The sequence below is a fragment of the Lampetra fluviatilis genome, chromosome 1 (genome assembly GCF_964198595.1).
Source record: "Lampetra fluviatilis chromosome 1, kcLamFluv1.1, whole genome shotgun sequence".
Lineage (NCBI taxonomy): Eukaryota > Metazoa > Chordata > Hyperoartia > Petromyzontiformes > Petromyzontidae > Lampetra > Lampetra fluviatilis.
In genome coordinates, this window is record NC_136275.1 from 2,797,261 (window position 1) to 2,816,618 (window position 19,358).

Below are 19,358 nucleotides of genomic sequence, written 5' to 3' on the forward strand. Positions count from 1 at the left end.
CGTTCCAGACGGTCCCAGAAGCGCGCCTGAAAGCGCCGCGCGATACGGTGACCGCCGCCTTTGTTCGATGGGCAGCCCAAAGCCGCTGCTGCTGCTGCTGTTGCTGTTGCTGCGAGGATAACGACGGGAGTTTGCGTGATGATGGGTTATGCTCCTGGTGTATGCTGTGAAGAAGCGGCCAGTCCCACGTTACTCGCGATAGGATTGACTCCACATTGTGTTTCATTGCTTCTGTGGCTTCATTTTGGTGATTTCGAAAACGTTTTTTTTGGTTTGGCCATGTTTGTTTGTTGTGGTACGGAGTTAGACTGATGGCCTTAATCTAAGTTGTCGTGTGGTTATTGTTGTTGTTTGACTTGCATCCCACTGGGACTTTTGCACACGGAGTTGGTGTACGATACTATTTCTGCAATATTTTGCTGTCTTTTCTTTGATTTTTCTGTTTGCGCATAGTCACTTAAAGATGTTTTTCTTGTTCATGTTTTAGTTTTTTGTTTGTTGCGGTTGCACCCGATTCAAGAGCCGAATGGCTCACGGGGCTATACCTAATAAATGAACTTGAAAAACTTGAAACTTGTGTTTCTGCATATGGCGAGGTCTGCGCGTCACGACGACAGGACTGGAGGAGACAGTTCGTGCAGTGTTGCTGTTCCTCGTCTGTCGAAGGCGTGCGGACCTCAGTGTGTTCACCACGGAGGAGATGTGGGCATCGGCCTGTCGATGTTCGGATGCTGTTGATGGTTAGCACAAGTGTCCTCGAGGAATGCCAAAGCAAGCAGTTGCGATGTTTGGGTGTCATATTAGGTTGCTTATTATGAACCTCCGTTCAAGATTACAACTATCAATCGAGAATAAGACTGCTCAACTCTGTCTTTAGAGTATAGAGCCCGCACGTCACTGCTGCAGTGGCCTTTTCGCGTTGTGCCACGTTGCTGCTCGACACGACGTCTGGCGAGACAGGACTCGGCACGTGCAGCGAAACGTCGGGCCGGACAACACGCGGCACTAGCCGAACTCGCATCGGAGAGCGGCGATGGGTATCGCTGACTCATCGGAGACGCGACAATGCGCCTCGAACAATAGACCCGCTGATGGTGAACAGGACCCCTTGATTGCAATTCGGCAGCCGGTCGCTCGATCTCCGGCCCAAAGAGTCCACATTTGTGGAACACAAAGGGGCGCTAATGGAGCGTTTATCGAACGTGTGTTGCTGCGCTGGCACCTGGGTTGCCAACCTGTCACCTGTAGGGTCAGCGGCATTATGGCTCAACAAGTAAATTAAGTCGGCAAAGCGCAAGCTTAGCGCGCATTACGCGATTAAGCAGAAGCTACAGACCCGAGGCTGCTGTAAATTAATTGTGCGACTGGGAAAGCCTTGCGTCTGTGTTGTGCGGTTTGTTTTTAAAGCGGCTCAGTGGATAATACAAACTACGAGATATATTTGTGTTTGTAGAGAGCACAGACGATGCAATCGTTGTGTCTCCGATTTACAGAGCTGCATTCATCATCACCGATTCCTGCGCGGAGAGGCGAGCCCCGTGGGTAGGGAGCCGATGTCGAGCGGTTGTTAGCGCACTGCGCTACGACCCCAGCAACACCCGAGTTCGATTCCCGATCACGATCAACACCGGCGACGATTGTCTGAAGAGGTCCTGGGCCGGCCTCCTCTGGGTCGACTCGATACCTAAACATGTCCATTCGGGAGACAAAGGCGGCCGGGCGTGGTGCTGGGTATCTACTCCTTCGTGTGCCAAGTCGGTTTTCATAGGTGCTCGCTAACAGCACTTGCCCTCAACACTCTGTTAAAGGCTATACGGGGGATCTTTGTCTTTGTATCGGTAGATAATGCTGCACCGAGCGGCAATCTCGCGTGGTTATTCCAGTAATATTGCCTTTTGGATGAACTACCCCTGTCGACACTGCTCATGCGTCATTACACAGAATATTGCACTGTTCGTGATGTCAACATTAAATCCGCGGACGCGGAATTGCTCTAACACTTGCACGTGTCACAGCCAGTCGACGTTCCCCCTTACTCGAAGGAGCGTCCTGCAGTGCTCATCTCCGTCGTGGGAATTCCACATTCCTCTGGCAGGCACCAGCCTCTCACGAGGATGACATTGCTGATGGTTCACCAAGTCGTACTCATTTTATTGACATCGAATGGTTGTTGATGATGACGATGATGTCCGCTGTTTAATTTGATCGGGAGCAGTTCAGAACGCTGTTGAAGGAATCATTTTGGTACGCCGCATCCATCTCAGTATTTCAACCTCAGCTTCTTCACAGGTTTATAAACATATAGCGTCAAATAATATCTAGTATTACAATTATTACCTTCCAAATGCGATTATTGTACTCTATTGGTAGTGCTTTGCGCTGGATAATTTCTACTCCAAGCCAACCTCGGAGTGTCCCGTGCCATATCGAGTGAGAAATTCAGCCCTAATGATGATGACGACCATGATGATGCTAAGGTAGGGCCAGCGCCTAAAACCTGAAATTGGATTTGTGACCTCCCGATTGTGAGCGAGAGGCGAGCGCCTTGTTGCTGTGCGCGTGCGTGTGTCGCGCGCATAAATGGACACCGCGCGCGCTGCATTGCACTGCTGTCGAGATGGTGCCCCCGTCAGGGTTAACCAGGGCCGCCTTTGTACCTGTGCACCCAATTCGGCACGGTTCAGCCTTGTCGCGAGGCTGGTCGCGAGCGTGACGCAAGTGTCATATCTCATGGTGGAGACCTACAATACATCACGTTGCCCAAATGCCAATGTCAGGCCACGCCACGCACCCCGCACCCCCGCCCCCTCCCTAGAAAAGAAGCCAACTAGATGTTATTTGACGTGACAGCAAGAATAATGTAAAGCCCTTCGTAGATCCACTGCTGAATGAAGTGCCTCGCTCAAGGCTGTGTCGGTCACCGGGCTTGTTTGACCACACGGCGCCACGATGGTCGGAGCGCCTCGGTTGCTGGACAGAGGCTGGGCATCGGCAGGACATGATGGGTTCAAATGTCACTCGTACTCTTAGTTCTTTCGGTAAAGTCACGTAGGTAAAAAATGAAATAAAAATTAATAAAAATAAAACAATTAATTTTTATTTCATTTTTTACCTACGTGACTTTACCGACAGAACTAAGAGTATGAATCCTTGCAGTCACGACAGCTTCAAATCTAGAATCAAATGTCACTCGCCACTGACAATCAAGCGTGCTACGCATGTGTCAGTCACACAGTGAGTGGCCTGTAAAGGATATATATATATATATATTGTAGGCGACGTTTTGGGCAATTACCCTTCTAGACGTGGCCGGGAATTAAACTCAGGTCGGCCGTGTTCATTTCGATATTTAAAAAAAGAAACGGCCCTACCGCTCCGCCAACGGTAAATGAACCACCACTTCATTGTAACGCGAATTTGGGGGATTACATCGGAAGCCACCGAGGGTTGTGACGTTGACGGTCGGATGATGAAAGGTTGACGTTTCTAGATGAATGTATATCCTCCGGGGAATGAAGCCGCTAATGGTTCAGCATGATACCCGTTGAACACGTGTCTAGCTATTGTGATATATACTGCCATGTAGCACATGTGCACGAGTATGCGGGAGTGGAGCGGTGGTGTCGAGTAAATTGACCCGGAAACCTGAGTTCGAATCTCGACCAGGGCTAACGTGGCAGAGGACAATGTTACATGAACACGTCCATGCGGGCGCCAGCCAGCCAACCCTCCACAAGCCCACATCGAGACCGGCGTGGTGAAGTACGGCGAAACAGAGGGAGGCGTTCATCCGGCAGTGGAGTGACAGATTCCAAGAACACAGGATGAGATGTTACTATCCTTTGTGCAAGCACTTCCAAGAGTTCATGAACAGTGAGCCTGGTGAAATTTGGGGAGCGCATCGTCAGTAGTGTGCCTTTGGTTCCTAGGATGTTTCGGCCTTTCACACTATACACCCTCCCCAAAGGCGGCCAGCGACAGGGTGATCAATCCTACGCTTGCGTCCCATTCCCAGTTAGTCATAGGAGTTGCCTTGTTGATAGCCAACATCCCATGGGACTATGCATGGCAGGGACGTCCTCCTCCCTGAGTCAAGCATTGTTGACAATGATTGTATTTCCCGTATTGTGAAGTATAGCAAACTTGGATCATTTCACCCCCTACGGTAAGTATAGAACCAGCGACTCACAGACATCATTATTCACGTGTGTGTGTGTCCATCACGTGTGTGTGTCCATCACGTGTGTGTGTGTCCATCACGTGTGTGTGTGTGTCCATCACGTGTGTGTGTCCATCACGTGTGTGTGTCCATCACGTGTGTGTGTGTCCATCACGTGTGTGTGTGTCCATCACGTGTGTGTGTGTCCATCACGTGTGTGTGTGTGTCCATCACGTGTGTGTGTCCATCACGTGTGTGTGTGTCCATCACGTGTGTGTGTGTGTCCATCACGTGTGTGTGTCCATCACGTGTGTGTGTGTCCATCACGTGTGTGTGTCCATCACGTGTGTGTGTCCATCACGTGTGTGTGTGTCCATCACGTGTGTGTGTGTGTCCATCACGTGTGTGTGTCCATCACGTGTGTGTGTGTCCATCACGTGTGTGTGTCCATCACGTGTGTGTGTCCATCACGTGTGTGTGTGTCCATCACGTGTGTGTGTGTGTCCATCACGTGTGTGTGTCCATCACGTGTGTGTGTGTCCATCACGTGTGTGTGTGTCCATCACGTGTGTGTGTCCATCACGTGTGTGTGTGTCCATCACGTGTGTGTGTGTGTCCATCACGTGTGTGTGTCCATCACGTGTGTGTGTGTCCATCACGCACGTGTGTCCATCACGTGTGTGTGTCCATCACGTGTGTGTGTGTCCATCACGTGTGTGTGTGTCCATCACGTGTGTGTGTCCATCACGTGTGTGTGTGTCCATCACGTGTGTGTGTGTGTCCATCACGTGTGTGTGTCCATCACGTGTGTGTGTGTCCATCACGTGTGTGTGTCCATCACGTGTGTGTGTGTCCATCACGTGTGTGTGTACATCACGTGTGTGTGTCCATCACGTGTGTGTGTCCATCACGTGTGTGTGTGTCCATCACGTGTGTGTGTCCATCACGTGTGTGTGTGTCCATCACGTGTGTGTGTCCATCACGCACGTGCGTGTGTGTGTGCGTGTTATAGTGAGCGCGCGAATAAAGATTCCGCGCGTTTAATCGAGTGCAGCACCATAACCCAGGCGCACGTTCTCAATTCACGTGAAATAAATTAACAAAACCACTCATTACGAGCTGGTTTTCATCATCTCCGGTAAGTTAGTAGCACAAATCAGTTTCGTCTGAAATAAATGCCAATGCTTTCAAAAAAACATTTAACTTGATTTTAATGGCAAGATTCTTTTTCGTTTCATCATAATATCGATAATAACAACCATGCAAAAATATAAGTGTATATAATGTACCTTCCATGCAACCGATGTGAAAATCGAAGCTCCAGGCATTTTTTGTGTTGTTGTTGACAGACTTCGGTAAACACGTCATTGGAAAAGCACATACAGAGTAAACATTGTAAGCATGCGCTATCAATTGATTCAGGACAAATCCATCTTTCGTGAAGCATGCTTTCTCATTGATGGAGGTGGTGGTGGTGGTGGTGGTTGACACACGACTGCGAGAAAGCATTAAGCGCGGAATCACCGCATCTTTACAAAACGTAGCGCGAAACGTGCAAAACGCGTCCAATTAAACAAAGTAGTTTTTCAAATTAATTAATTATTTCTGTTTGTTGTTGTTACAAAATGTACGCACATTTCCATTCATTGCACGGGAAAGCCGAGAGTACAAAAAGCGAATTTCTTCTGATTCAGAAAACGTTTTTGTGCAAAATACAGTGTTTTGTTCACATTGTATAAACCGTCACCAGAGCAATTAAGAAAGAAAACCAGTCACAGCGAACCACGAACGGCTAACATCGCCCCATGCCGGACATCATCAACACGACTCGAGTAATATTCGCGAAACACACCACCCACAAAATCCCGTGCGCCCACTTCCCCAAATGTAAGCGGCATTAGGTCAGCAGCTGAAACAACCACCCCACGACAACCATTACAAACACGCACGAAACTACCGCTCCACTCGGATTTGGACGATATCCACAGTAATGGCTTAAACGACACGCGTCTCTCGATTGCACGCTCCCATTGGGAGCGTGCAATCGGCGCAGCGCGACTCGCCCTGCAGCCGGCAACATCTTCGTACACCCTGGGATGGCAGCAGGAGACACGTGGAGGACATTTCCCCTTGGTGAGCGACCAAGAAGGTTGCGTGAAGACGACATCCCCGTCAAGATGACGGTGCGTCTTGGGAACAATCGAGCTCGACGGAGCCAGCAGACCACGGACAGTCGTTGAGCCCCCACGTCCGGCACAGAAGCCTCGAACGAGCTCGGGAAATTGGGCACGGCACGGCTCTCTCTCTACCGCGTGGTACGCGCGCCGTCAGTAGGTCCTGATGATGACAGCCTCCACCTCTCTGGATGGCCTCCGCTCCTTCACCAGAAAGTTGATCATGCTCTCCGACTTGATGAGCAGATTGCAGCCGAGGAAGAAGACTCCGAAGACGACGGTGAGCGAGAGCACGCACATGACGGCGATCTGCACCACGCGGAATATGTACAGGTTCCTGGGGTCGGCCAGCGGCGCCTGGAAGCCGGCTCCTCCTCCTCCGTCCGCCACCGCCGGTGCCGAGAGGTTACAGCACGAGCCAAGCGCGGAGCCATTTACCGCCCCAGCGTGGCCCAGCAGCGTCGCGTTGAACGCGCCCAGGGAGTCGTTCAGGGCGAGCAGGGAGGCGTTCAAGTTGAGCAGGGAAGAGGCGTTCATGGCGCAGAGACGCCGCGCGGTGCTGACGGGCGCGGGATGGAGGAGGGCGCAGAGCGCATCGGGGTGCGCCAGTGGCGGTGCTGCTGCTCCTGCTGCGCAGAGGGACTCCCCAGCGCAGAGCGACTCCCCTGGAAGAGCAGCGCAAGGGGCGACTCTCGTACAGAGTCACACAGGGCTGACTCTTGGATCGAGAGCGCAGGGGTGACTGCTGTTGGAAGAGGAGGGCACGGGTGATTCTTGGAAGCCCGGGTGCAGAGCGAGCGATTTCCCGAAGGAGCAGAGCACGGGGTGACTCCCTGGAAGCCGATGGCGACTTTTAGGTGAGCAACTCAGCAGGGGGTGAGTTCTGGAAGCCCAGCGACTACGAGAACGACGAGGACGAGGACGACGACGACTCTTTGAACACGAGCGCAGGGTGACAACTGCACGTGCACGCGGCTCGGGGCTGACTCCTTGCAAACGGCGCACGGCGGGTGACTGAAGCGCAGCGCTCAGCGACGCGTGCTCGCAGCGCGAGGGAGATCGATTTGTGAGACGCAGCGTCGAGAAGTGGCGAGGAATGACTCCTGCGAGCGGCGCGCGGGGGGGGTGCGGGGGTGGGTGACTTGAGTCGTAGGGGTGCGGGGGGTGGGTGACTTGAGTCGTAGCGGGTGACTCGGGAGCGCCACGCTAAGGACGACTCACGGAGACCACGTACAGAGTGTCGCTGTCTCTTTGAAGCGTAACGCAAGGGGTGTCAGATTCTTCGAAGCGCTGCTCATGGGAGAGAGGGGAGGGGGGGACTGGGGGATTAATAGATGGCGAGCGGGGGGGGGGGTCCTGGTTATGGGAGGTCCTGGTTTTGGGGGTCCTGGTTTTGGGGGTCCTGCTTGCTGTGGTGTTTCGGCTCGGCAAGGGGTGTCACCACCCGAAGGAGCGCAGCACGGATACGGGGCCAGAGACGGCACCTCCCCCGACTCCTCTGCCTTTATAGACAGAGGGGGAGCGACCATCGGAGAGCAGCGATGGGGGGGGGGGGGGGGGGTGTGGTGCCGTGATGCACGAGCGCGCGTTACAAAGCACGGGGACTTTGTCGTACTGTTGTAAATTCCACTGTTGTTGTTGTTGTTGACACGAGTTGCATCGATATGCAAAGCAGTGGTTGGGTGCGAGAGGCGAGGTTATTCGGGTAGATGGACGGAAACACAAAGACTCAAATTCCGCAGAATATTTATTTGGGGGCAGGGTAAGGGGCTGTGGCTAAATGCGGCGCAATCTTCTAAAATATGTGGGCGAGTTTATTTTTATTTTACCAGCAAGATAATTTTTTTGAAATGCCAACGAATGCGACCCCCCCCCCCCGCCCTGGATTTTGAATGCGTGCCGGTGGGGTGATTGATACAGCGGTGCGCTAATCGCATCGGTTCAGGTAGGCTGAGTCATTATGTTTCAACCAAAATAATTAGAAACAAACGCTGATGATGATAGTTCGGCAACGTTGATTGGCGGAAAGGGTTCTTTGTCTTGATGCGCGCCGTGCTGCCTGCGTTCTACTGAGGCACAGATGGAAAAAAAAAATATATCATCTAAATATACACTTGAATTCTCAACGTCGAATCAAGGTGAGGTCGTTTAAGGCCATCCATAAATGACGTCACGCGATTTTGGACGATTTATGACCCCCCCCCCCTCCCCTAGTCACACGGCGTCATAAAAAGTCAGACCCCCCCTCAAATATGACGTCACAAAGCTCTGCCCCACCCCCCCCCCAAAACCATATTTCCATTTTGAAAATAAAACACGCTTCAAATCGCTTTAAACTATTGTCATTGTAGTGCGTTTTTAATGTGGCGCTGCACTCTGATGTTGTAGGAGTGTTGTTATAACAATTCTATATTTATTCAAAGTTGCGCATTTTGATGTGACGTCACGTTTCTCAAACCCCCCCCCCCCCCTCGTCACACATCGTCACAAATGTCTGACCCCCCACCCCCCACCCAGGTGCGTGACGTCATTTATGCACGGCGCCTTTCTCAATTTCGAAAATGTGCACTTGCTTCCATGCGGTGGCTTCCTCTCGCTGACGCTGCGACGGAGAACTCGCCGACACAGCCGAAGCGACACCCGGCACGCGACCATCGCGAACAGCGGTGCGCAGGCGGTGCAACTGCACAGGAGCCGCGGGGGAGCATGGTGCCGGGCAACAAATAATGGTGAAGGTTCGGGGGTGGTGGGGGGGGGGGCACTTGAATAAGAAGAGACCCCATGGCAATCCCTGCAGCAAGGATCAGGCCAAATACGCTCCGGCCCGCTGACCCGAAGATGTCCATTAAATTGGACTTACAGCTCACAGCCTGCCCGGCACAACACAACCACGGAGCTGACCAGGACACACACAGCCTGTAAACAACAACAACAACACGTGCTGACCAGGACACACACAGCCTGTAAACAACAACAACAACAACACGTGCTGACCAGGACACACACCACCCTGTAAACAACAACACCACCACGTGCTGACCAGGACACACACAGCCTGTAAACAACAACAACAACAACAACACGTGCTGACCAGGACACACACCACCCTGTAAACAACAACACCACCACTTGCTGACCAGGACACACACAGCCTGTAAACAACAACAACAACAACACGTGCTGACCAGGACACACACAGCCTGTAAACAACAACAACAACAACAACAACAACGCGTGCTGACCAGGACACACACCACCCTGTAAACAACAACACCACCACTTGCTGACCAGGACACACACAGCCTGTAAACAACAACAACAACACCACCACGTGCTGACCAGGACACACACCACCCTGTAAACAACAACAACAACAACAACACGTGCTGACCAGGACACACACCACCCTGTAAACAACAACAACAACACCACCACGTGCTGACCAGGACACACACAGCCTGTAAACAACAACAACAACAACACGTGCTGACCAGGACACACACCACCCTGTAAACAACAACAACGCGTGCTGACCAGGACACACACCACCCTGTAAACAACAACAACAACACCACGTGATGACCAGGGTACACACCAGCCTGTAAACGCATCACCCCCCGAGTCTTTAGCTCCCTGTGCTGTGTGAATGGCACACTGGCACGGGAGTGGCACACTGATGGCACGGGAGTGGCACACTGTGACACGTGCTCTGACGAGTGTCTGTCTCGCCGTCTCAGTCAACCTCAAGACCAGAGCGGCTTCGCTCCCCGTCCAGTCTCACAGCGACCCCTCCTGGCAGATACGGAGCACCGCGTTTACAGATCACTCCGGGTTTCCTTCCGCTCAGAATGACAAATTTTAAAAAATTAACCCGTAAAAACAAAGTTTTCACTATAAATCCTTTATATGCGTGGCGGCTAGAGTCCTCTCGTCCTCTGGCTTGAGATGGCTGCCACCTATGGGTCAGATTATTGCATGGCACCATTAAGCAATTGGTAATTAAATATAATATTTTTGTCCTAAAAAGTGTAAAATTTTGGAAAGAAATTTTCACGAACATTAATTGTCACGCACAACGAGCCTGTGTGGAAAATGTCAGCTCGATTGGATCACGGGAAGTGGGTTAAAAAACGACCGAAAGATTTGCACGGTCGTAAGCAAGCAAGCAAGTGCGCAAGTGAACTTAATATAAAGGATTTCAAAATGAATTTGTCGTCTATCAATGGTCTCAATAATCTCTCTAGAGGTCCCTCTAGTGAACGCCCTTCCGCCTCCAATGGCGTGAAGCGAGCTATTGCAGGGCTCCGCCTTTATCACATCCCAAGGCCGTAATTATAATATATATTGGGACACACACCCCCCCCCCCCCCCCCCCAATATTAAAATATGCTCAAAATGTCCCCCCCCCCCCCCCCCCAATATATTGCTATAAAAATATTTCTGTTTATATCATTGTGGTTATTGTAGTACTTTAGAAATCCCTAATCTCTGCCATTACATATAATGAATCAAGAAAAGATGAATAAGAAAAAGCAGAGCAACGTAATACAATACACTATTAGACATTATTGTAAAAATTAATAAAAAAAAAGCCTATCGTTTGTGTTCGTGATTTTTTTTTATATTTTAGGCAGTAAATTAGTTTTCAAATTTAGATTTTTTTTTTTTTGGGGGGGGGGGGGGGGGGGGTCCCCAGACCCCCTGTAAAATTTGGTCCCCCCCGCAATGTTGACTCCATGGCTACGGCCTTGTCACATCCTCTGTTTAAAGAAAGGCACGAGTGAAACGTGAAACGGCCTAACATCCTCAGTTTGGACACATCAGGAATGACGGTAAAAGGCATTCGCCAATTGGCTGAGAAAAATGTGCTTACAATGCACCCACAATGCACACTAGCTATAACTGCAAGGGCAGATGGAATATGACCATCTTAACGTGTCGCTTGCAAAGGCCTTCTCGAGTGGCTGCCTAGAGTACCAGAACGTTTAAATCCAGAAGCCGTCAGATTTGTGAGCGTGTTGGCGGACGTGCAGTTGTCCGTCCTTACGTACGGATCGCTTTGATGTTTTGATTTAAAGCTTTCGTGACTGCAGGGATTCATATTCTTGGTTCTTTCGGTAAAGTCACGTAGACGGGAAATAATAATAAAAAAACGCCACTTTTTTATTTTCTTGCTGTGGATTTCACACCTGATGACGATTGCTTGTGTTGCAGTCGAAACGTCGTGAGAATTTTTATTGTTTTATATTTTTATTATTTTATTATTTCCCTTTGACGTGACTTTACCCAAAGAACCACTTTGATGTTGTTCTTTTTCTGTGCTGATTGCACCACGAATCTCCCTTGCAAACCTAGCTGGGTAACTGGCTACACGGGATCTTCCCTGTAACAAACAGACATTGCATTTCGATTTAAAGATTTCGTGACTGCAGGGATTCATTTTTCTTGGTTCTTTCGGTAAAGTCACGTAGAAGGGAAATAATAAAATAATAAAAATAAAACATAATAAAATAATTCTCACGACGTTTCGGCCACAACGCAAGCAGCCGTCCTCATTTTGAATGAGATTCAGACGCTGTCTCCCCGACAGACCTGGTCTTCACCTGGGGACGACTGCTTGTGTTGTGGCCGAAACGTCGTGAGAATTGTATTTTATTATGTTTTATTTTTATTATTTTATTACTTCCTTTCTACGTGACTTTACCGAAATAACCAAGAAGAAAGAGACATTGAATTGACAACATGAAGGAAATGGCCAAACATCCCGAGTTGGACAGATCGATACCCACCGTTTTGAGAGGTCAGACTCGGCGAGGCATTTACTGGGATATGTTTGTATGCAATGGATAAAACACAAAGTTCGTAAATTATTCTGAAGATTTGTGCAGACTCATAATGTCTATCTTCCAGATTGGGCACAGATGTTTGTTGTAGTACAGAGTTTGCCTGATAACTTTAATCTACATTGTCTTGTGGTTGTTATTGTTTGACTTGCATCCCACTGGGATTTTTGCACACAGCGTTGAAATGCAGTGTTTTTCCCTGGATTTTTCTGTTGTGCGTAGTCACTTTAAGATGTTTCTTGTTCATGTTTTTGTTTTGTTGCGGTTGCACCCGAGTCAAGAGCCACATGGCTCACAGGGCTATACCTAATAAATGACACAAAAACGGAAACTGAGATATGAGGTAGTTTAAAGGATTTGGTTGCTGTAAATTTCCACATGATAAGCCACTGATATTTTTTTACGAGGGAAAGGCCCTGGATGATTACACTACTTCTCAACGGCAGATGGCAGTAAAAGCAAAGCCAACCTCGGAGCAGCAATGGTAATATATATATGAGCAGACATAATACACCTTCACACATCTGTCGAATTATATATTATAACTAGCTATACTACCCGGCTTCGCCCGGGACTTGGATCCACCACGCCCGGCCGCCTTTGTCTTTCCAGTGGCGATGTTCACACACCACAGCAGTTACTCGTTTTGAGGCTGAGTCGACCTAGGGGAGGCCCAGGACCGGTTCAAATAATCGTCACCGGTGATGGCCGTGAGCGGGAATCGAACTCGGGTCGCCGGGTTCGTAGCGCAGCGCGCTAACCACTACACGACAATGCGTTACGCCTCCACGTGCGCGGGTCACATGACAGACGTGACGTCACAGCTCACTTGCCGTGCAAAAAATATATGCATTATTGAGCTCCCCCCCAAAAAAAATTAAAAATAAAGTGTATTTTCATAATTTTTGCATGGTGTACAGTCTGTAAAATACCCACATGGCAAATTTCAAGTTTGTTGCATGTCGGGAAATACGCTAAACATTTTGAACAGACACACATAATTACAACTTTTCCTTTTATATATGTGGAGATAAGTTTAAAAATGTACCCGTTCATGAGACATACTGCCTTCTGGGAGTGCATCATTTCAGCAGCATTAGTTCAACGACAAATTACAAACCCTCTAGAGTGGTTTCGACGTTCAGCATCTGCTGAGCAGAGACCAGGCTTCGAGTCAACCAATGGTGGTGAACTGCCAGATGCCCATAGGCTAAGGTCCGTCTCTGTTCGATCGGGCTCCGGGCAGAGAGGAACGAATATCCCTGTTGGAACCTGGTCCCTGATCATGTACCTCAAGAGTCACAATTCGTAAGTGGACAGCCATATTGATAATAAACACATTCCTGCGGAGGGAGCTGGTAGGAACGTTGGGTTTCTCGGTCAATGGCCAGGGTCAACGGCGGCGTGGTGTATTCCGCAAATATGCCCGACTGTGAGGGCGGGCACAAGCCGGCGTGAGTAGGTTAAACGTTGAGTTTTATAAGGGCACCACGGGGTGACCAGCCCCTCCCCACCCAGCCCCACCCCTCCCATCCCCCACCCAACCCCACCCTCCCCACCCAGCCCCACCCCTCCCATTCCCCACCCAACCCGACCCTCCCCACCCCCCACGCAGCCGCTCCCCACCCTTCCCTCCCCACCCAGCCCCTCCCCACCCTCATCTCCCCACCCAGCCCCTCCATCTTCACCCAGCCCCTCCCTGCACGACGGACGGACACAATAATCCCCTGTGGGCTGGTGTAACCAAGAGGTTCCTACCAGTATAAGGGCACTTAAAGTCACGTAGGTATAAAATAAAATAAATCACGACGTTTCGGGCGCAAACACAAGCGCCCGAAACGTCGTGATTTATTTTATTTTCTACCCACGTGACTTTACCGAAAGAACCAAAGAGTATGGAGAATTCCTTCAGTCACGAAAGCTTCAGATCTAGAGGGCACTTAAAGTTATTCGGCCTAAATGTACGTATTTATTTATGTATGTTGAACTTCTTTCGCACCGCACGTAGCCAACCGTGCTAGTCGGACGCGCCAACCGTGGAGAATTCTCACGGATTTCCACGCAAATGCATGCAAAATTACCGTAATTAAGTTTTATACAAACATACCGATTAAAACAATTAGATTAGAACGTTTTTTTTACTCCATTATTGCTATTATCATTCTGTTTGTTTATCCAGGAACGCCTGAGTCAGAAGACTGTTTTTTATCAGGAGGGTCGTGCCAAATTTGCAAAGTTCGAGGACAACGATGTTGCTTTGTGATCTCAATTTAGTCATTTGCAGGGGTTTGCATGGAGATATATTTTCTTCCGCACAAATGGCATAATTTCGGAAAACTGGTGATTGGCATCGGCTTGAATGTGGGTTTTTTTTGTTTGTTTGGTTAACTTGCTATTCATGAGCGTTGCCCCATTTCACGTGCCCGGCAGATGATGAAATCATTCCAATTGTAGGTGAGAAAATGAACAAATGAGAAGAAAATAACAGCAATGTGACTATAAATCCCGTTATATTGAAGAAAACCACCTTCCTGCCAACCACCCAAACTAGGCTCCAAAATCTCACAATTACCCGACTTTATTTTGACATCACGCGCTGACATCATATTCCGCGGGGCCAGTATTTTTCCATCACCGTGCAGACTCGTGCATTGGCAACATTTTGCTGGGCTGTTCTAATAAGCTCCGTCCAGTGAGTTGGTGGAAATTGGCATCGCGTGCACCGTCATTCCGTGGGATACCATGAAGTTGGCACGTGGTGACCGAACGGTGTGCCATTATTTCTAGCAAGTGGCGCAGAGGTCGTCGCATAGGTGACCTACTTGGAGAGGGTGCTGTGGCTTTCGTGACATATGTATAGCTTGGCAAGTGGCACTAAAGCCAGCATGCCTTGGAAAACAGACCTTTTACGACAGTATTCTGTGGGCTGAATAATTGACTGAATTGACTGAAAAAAAAGTTTTTTTATCTAGATTTAAAAAAATTCTTAACAGACTGTTGGGGCAAGTGCTGTTAGCTGCCACCAGTGAAAGCCGGAACGGTACACAAAGGGGTTGGGTGGCCAGCACCACGCCCTGCCGCCTTTGTCTCGCAAGTGTTGATGAGTACACACCGCACCAAGTACTCATTTGAGGCTAAGTCGACCTAGGGGAGGTCCAGGACCAGTTTAGATAATCGTCACTGGTGTTCGCTGTGAGCCGGAATTGAACTGGGTCGCTAGCGAAGCACGCTAACCACTACACTACCACTCCACCTTCCCGTTACCAGCCTATTCAGCAGCATCTAACTGGAGAAGACATTAAACCATCAAACTAGAGAAGAGGCTCAAGCCTGAAATCTGTGTTTAGCGAGTGTCACCAGGTTATGGTTTTTTTACCTAACATATTTCTCATAAATTCTGAGAATTTACTAAAAATGCTAACAAGATGTAAACAGACCAGGAACGTAATGATTGTTGGTGAAGATTTGTATCTATTCGTTATTTACGTAGTGTTTACATATACATGGGAATTAACTACGCCTTATTGTCCGAGCTGTACGGATAACCAATTGAAGAATATTAACAGTCATACTGATGGGGTCTATCTGTTTACACAAAATAGCGTTTTTGTAATTTTACTAATGTGCGGAGAAATTGCAAAAGGCCGTGTTTGACGAAATAATGTTTTTTTTTTTAAGCCCTTGGGCAACGTACAGTGCAGTATATATATAGCCACTAACTGCTTTTCAGCCCATCGTCGCCTTGAAGCTTGGAGAGCTGAATGGAGTTCGAAAGAACTCACAAACACACACCTTGTGAAAGACCCACCGCAAAATATTCCTGGGGTTAGAACTTCCACGAAGCTCACGCGGTCCACCACAAACCACATCCACTGCACAACCCATGGCAGCAGCAGCAGCAGATACCGGATGAATGGGAAATAAAAACATCTCCAGTAGCAGTGTGCGACTGCGCTCATCCAGAACAGAGACCGCACAACGTGGAATGTGCCCCGATCCACAAAAAACGAAGTAGACTTCACAGCGACGACGATGATGATGATGACGATGATGATGATGATGACGATGATGACGATGATGATGACGATTATGATGATGACGATTATGACGATGATGACGTTTATGATGATGACGATGATGATGATGACGATGATGATGACGATGATGACGATGATGATGATGATGACGATGATGACGATGATGATGACGATTATGATGATGACGATTATGACGATGATGACGTTTATGATGATGACGATGATGATGATGACGATACTACACCGCTTGCAGTTGTCTGGCTTGACCACCTGAATGTGACTTTGTAGTTGTCGCTTTGCATCTACACCAGCAGCCATACGGAAGAAGAATCGCCCCTCTGGCTTTAGTGGAATGAGCAGCACCGAATTGGTTTAGAGAGATGGGCCACTGCCACAGGACAGCGGAGTTTCCACCACTGACTCAGGACCCACCCTCAGACGGAAGCTCCACACCGAGGTTCGTTTTTGAAAACTGGGACTACCTATTTTTTGGCGAAAGTTGAAGTTATCGTCCCTTCACGGCCACCCATCGAAACGTTTTTTTTTCAGAGGAGTCTGAACAGAATTCACGACGACGTTGGCAAGACAGAGTGGTGGCGGTTCTTGTGAGAGTGGTATGGATATCTCCCCCCCCCCCCGCCGAGGGAGGTCAGGTTTTACAGGATACCGACTCAGCTGAAATGACAGCAACGACCCATTCTTGTGAAGGAGGATGGTGGAGGAGGGTGATGCACTTTGCCATTGTTCTCCCGCTTCAGTGCCCTAAGCACTGCCATTGTGTGCGTTTGTGTGACGATATTTTTTCGTTGCCGTTAATACGCAACGCAAAATGAATGCAACGAGACGCGCTGCCACTCGGCGCGTTCTTTCCGCCCTGCCAACGCTGCGTCCCATATCGCCTCGTCCGGTGCGGTCCCACAGTAGCCTCTCGCGCGAGGGCGTTGCACGTGGGGGGGGGGGGCTCTGCCGTGCGGATTGTTTTTCCTCTTCTCCTCCTCCTCCTCTTCCTCCTCCTCCTCCTCCCCGGGAGGTTATCGAGACGCGAGGACACGCGCGCCGTTTCATGCGGCGCAGAGGAAAATGCGCGACGCGCTGGCAGGTTTCTGGAATTTAAATGCGCGAGGGAGGGCCGCGTTGAGTAGCTGCGGGCGTTGCAATTCAGAGCACTCGCGGCGGCGGCGGCGCCGGCTGATGTCTCAATGTGACCCGTTCATTTTGTTACGAAACTATCTCAATTGTACATCTCGATGTGACATTATAGCCTGCCCTCCATTTGGGCTGACGCACCCTCCGCAAGTCTCTCCAAAACCTCCACCCACCCCCCACCTCCCACCTCCCACACGGTGGAAATTAAAATCTGATCGATTTCGATAATGCGTTAAGTTACGCGCGCCCGGCAATGTCAAAGCTCTCGCATTGGTTCCATTCGCCGCTTTGTTTCGGCCAACCGACCTTGGTGTTTTTTTTTAACGTGTGTGTCGCACATGCCGTTGGGGGGGGGGGGGGTTTAGGTGGGATGGGGCCGATATTAACCGCGGTGAATACTCATGGAACCCCCCCCCCCACGCCCACACACACAGTCGCTCTTCGTAGAGACAACTGCCCGCGAATAAATGCGGCAGTTTGCTTATTAATAGAAGACGCGCTGAATAATTCAGCGCCACTTTTAGAACAATCACCGCTGACCATGTCGGCGCGACACCGGAGGCTCGACGGCGAATTGGAAGTGATCCTACACGTGCGACGCTTCCTGCCCGTGCCCAATCACTCATCTGAAAGGTATCTTTAATCGTCAAATGCGCCTGCATTGTGCCGTGAAAGCGCGTAGCATCTCCGATTAAATTCTTTGCTTAGCCCACGTACGCTATTATTTTTGTTGCGTGTTTTCAGCGACGGTATATGTTTAATGCGGCATTTTAGCAATAAAAAAAAACAGTCGTAGGGGTGAAGCAGCGATTTAGGTCCCTGCGGGGGTTCTCTGTGCACGCGAAATATTCACCGCAATCACTTAATTTGTAAGCTTCTATCAACGCCTGCATATTACTCAACAACATCTGGCATGCTGGTATGTGGAATGATTGTCTTCTCTTTTTTGATTACTTTCTCAACATTTGTTGTGTCAGCCCTTTGTCAGTACACCGCAAATCGAGGTCCTTCCACGCTGTGTCAGCCATGGGGATGCAATTTAAACCACACTTCACCACGCTCACCGGTCAGTACGGGTTGGTGAAGGTGGTGGAGGCCAGGTCTGGTTCAGATATCATCTGCCAATGATGATATAGCCATCGTCGGGAGTCGAACACGAGTCACGCGGTTTCGAAGCACATTGCGCTGACCACAGTGACACCGCCTCACCCTGCTACAATTTTCGTCCACTTTTCCAGCCAACCAGTTTGGCCATTGTGAAACCCAGGCGGAACTGTATGTTGGATAGATGGTGGACTTCTTTCGCACCGTACGTAACCAACCGTGCTAATCGGAGGTGCGGGGAGAACTAACACTAAACACAAAAAGCAGTTCTGAAAAAAATATATCCAGATAATTTAAAAGTGCATAGCTCCAGTGGCGTCCTAATATCGGATGTCAGAGCGTTCCAGGCGGCCGCAGAATCGCACCTGAATGCGCGATGCTGTGACCTTCTTTGTTCGATGACCAGCCAAAAGCCGCTGCTGCTGCTGCTACTGCTGCTGCGAGGATGACCGGAATTAGCGTGATGATGGTGTGTGCTCATTGACGATATCACCAAGGTAATTGTGGTTCTTTTGTGGCAAGCACTTTGTGTGTGTAAATGAGTGCGACCTCATGATGTGTTCGTTTCGGCAACCGGACGATGTGTCACTCATCGCACACAGCCATAACTACCAACCGTTTCTCACTCCTCTCTCTATATAGATGGCCTGTGTGTGTGTGACAATGCCACCACGTGTTCGTGGCCATTTTTTTGTGATCCCCTGTGCGCTGATCTCTGCCTATGTTGTCCCGTGCCTGAATGTCTTCGCTGGAAGCACCACGCAGCCTCTGCCCGCTGGAGGAGCCCCGCTGACGACAGGCGACAGGCTTGATGGTGCTCAAGCAACGCCTGCTTAGAAAGTTCCCGGCGAACCTTTCCCACCGTCAACTTTTTTTGGTTATGAATAATTGGCAG

The 19,358-nt window shown here is 49.6% G+C and overlaps 1 protein-coding gene across 1 annotated transcript; it reads right to left on the minus strand.

Annotated features, from left to right (window-relative positions):
- Positions 1 to 5,439: 5,439 nt before the first annotated feature.
- Positions 5,440 to 7,366, minus strand: LOC144932186 (protein reprimo A-like). The gene has a single exon (XM_078856171.1). The coding sequence runs from the start codon at positions 6,868 to 6,870 to the stop codon at positions 6,487 to 6,489; it is 384 nt and encodes a 127-aa protein (XP_078712297.1). The 5' UTR covers positions 6,871 to 7,366; the 3' UTR covers positions 5,440 to 6,486.
- Between the last annotated feature and the right edge of the window lie 11,992 nt (positions 7,367 to 19,358).

Bases quoted from the DNA above. Each gene is read 5' to 3' on its own strand.
- LOC144932186 (XM_078856171.1), bottom strand. From the start codon at position 6,870: ATGAACGCCTCTTCCCTGCTCAACTTGAACGCCTCCCTGCTCGCCCTG.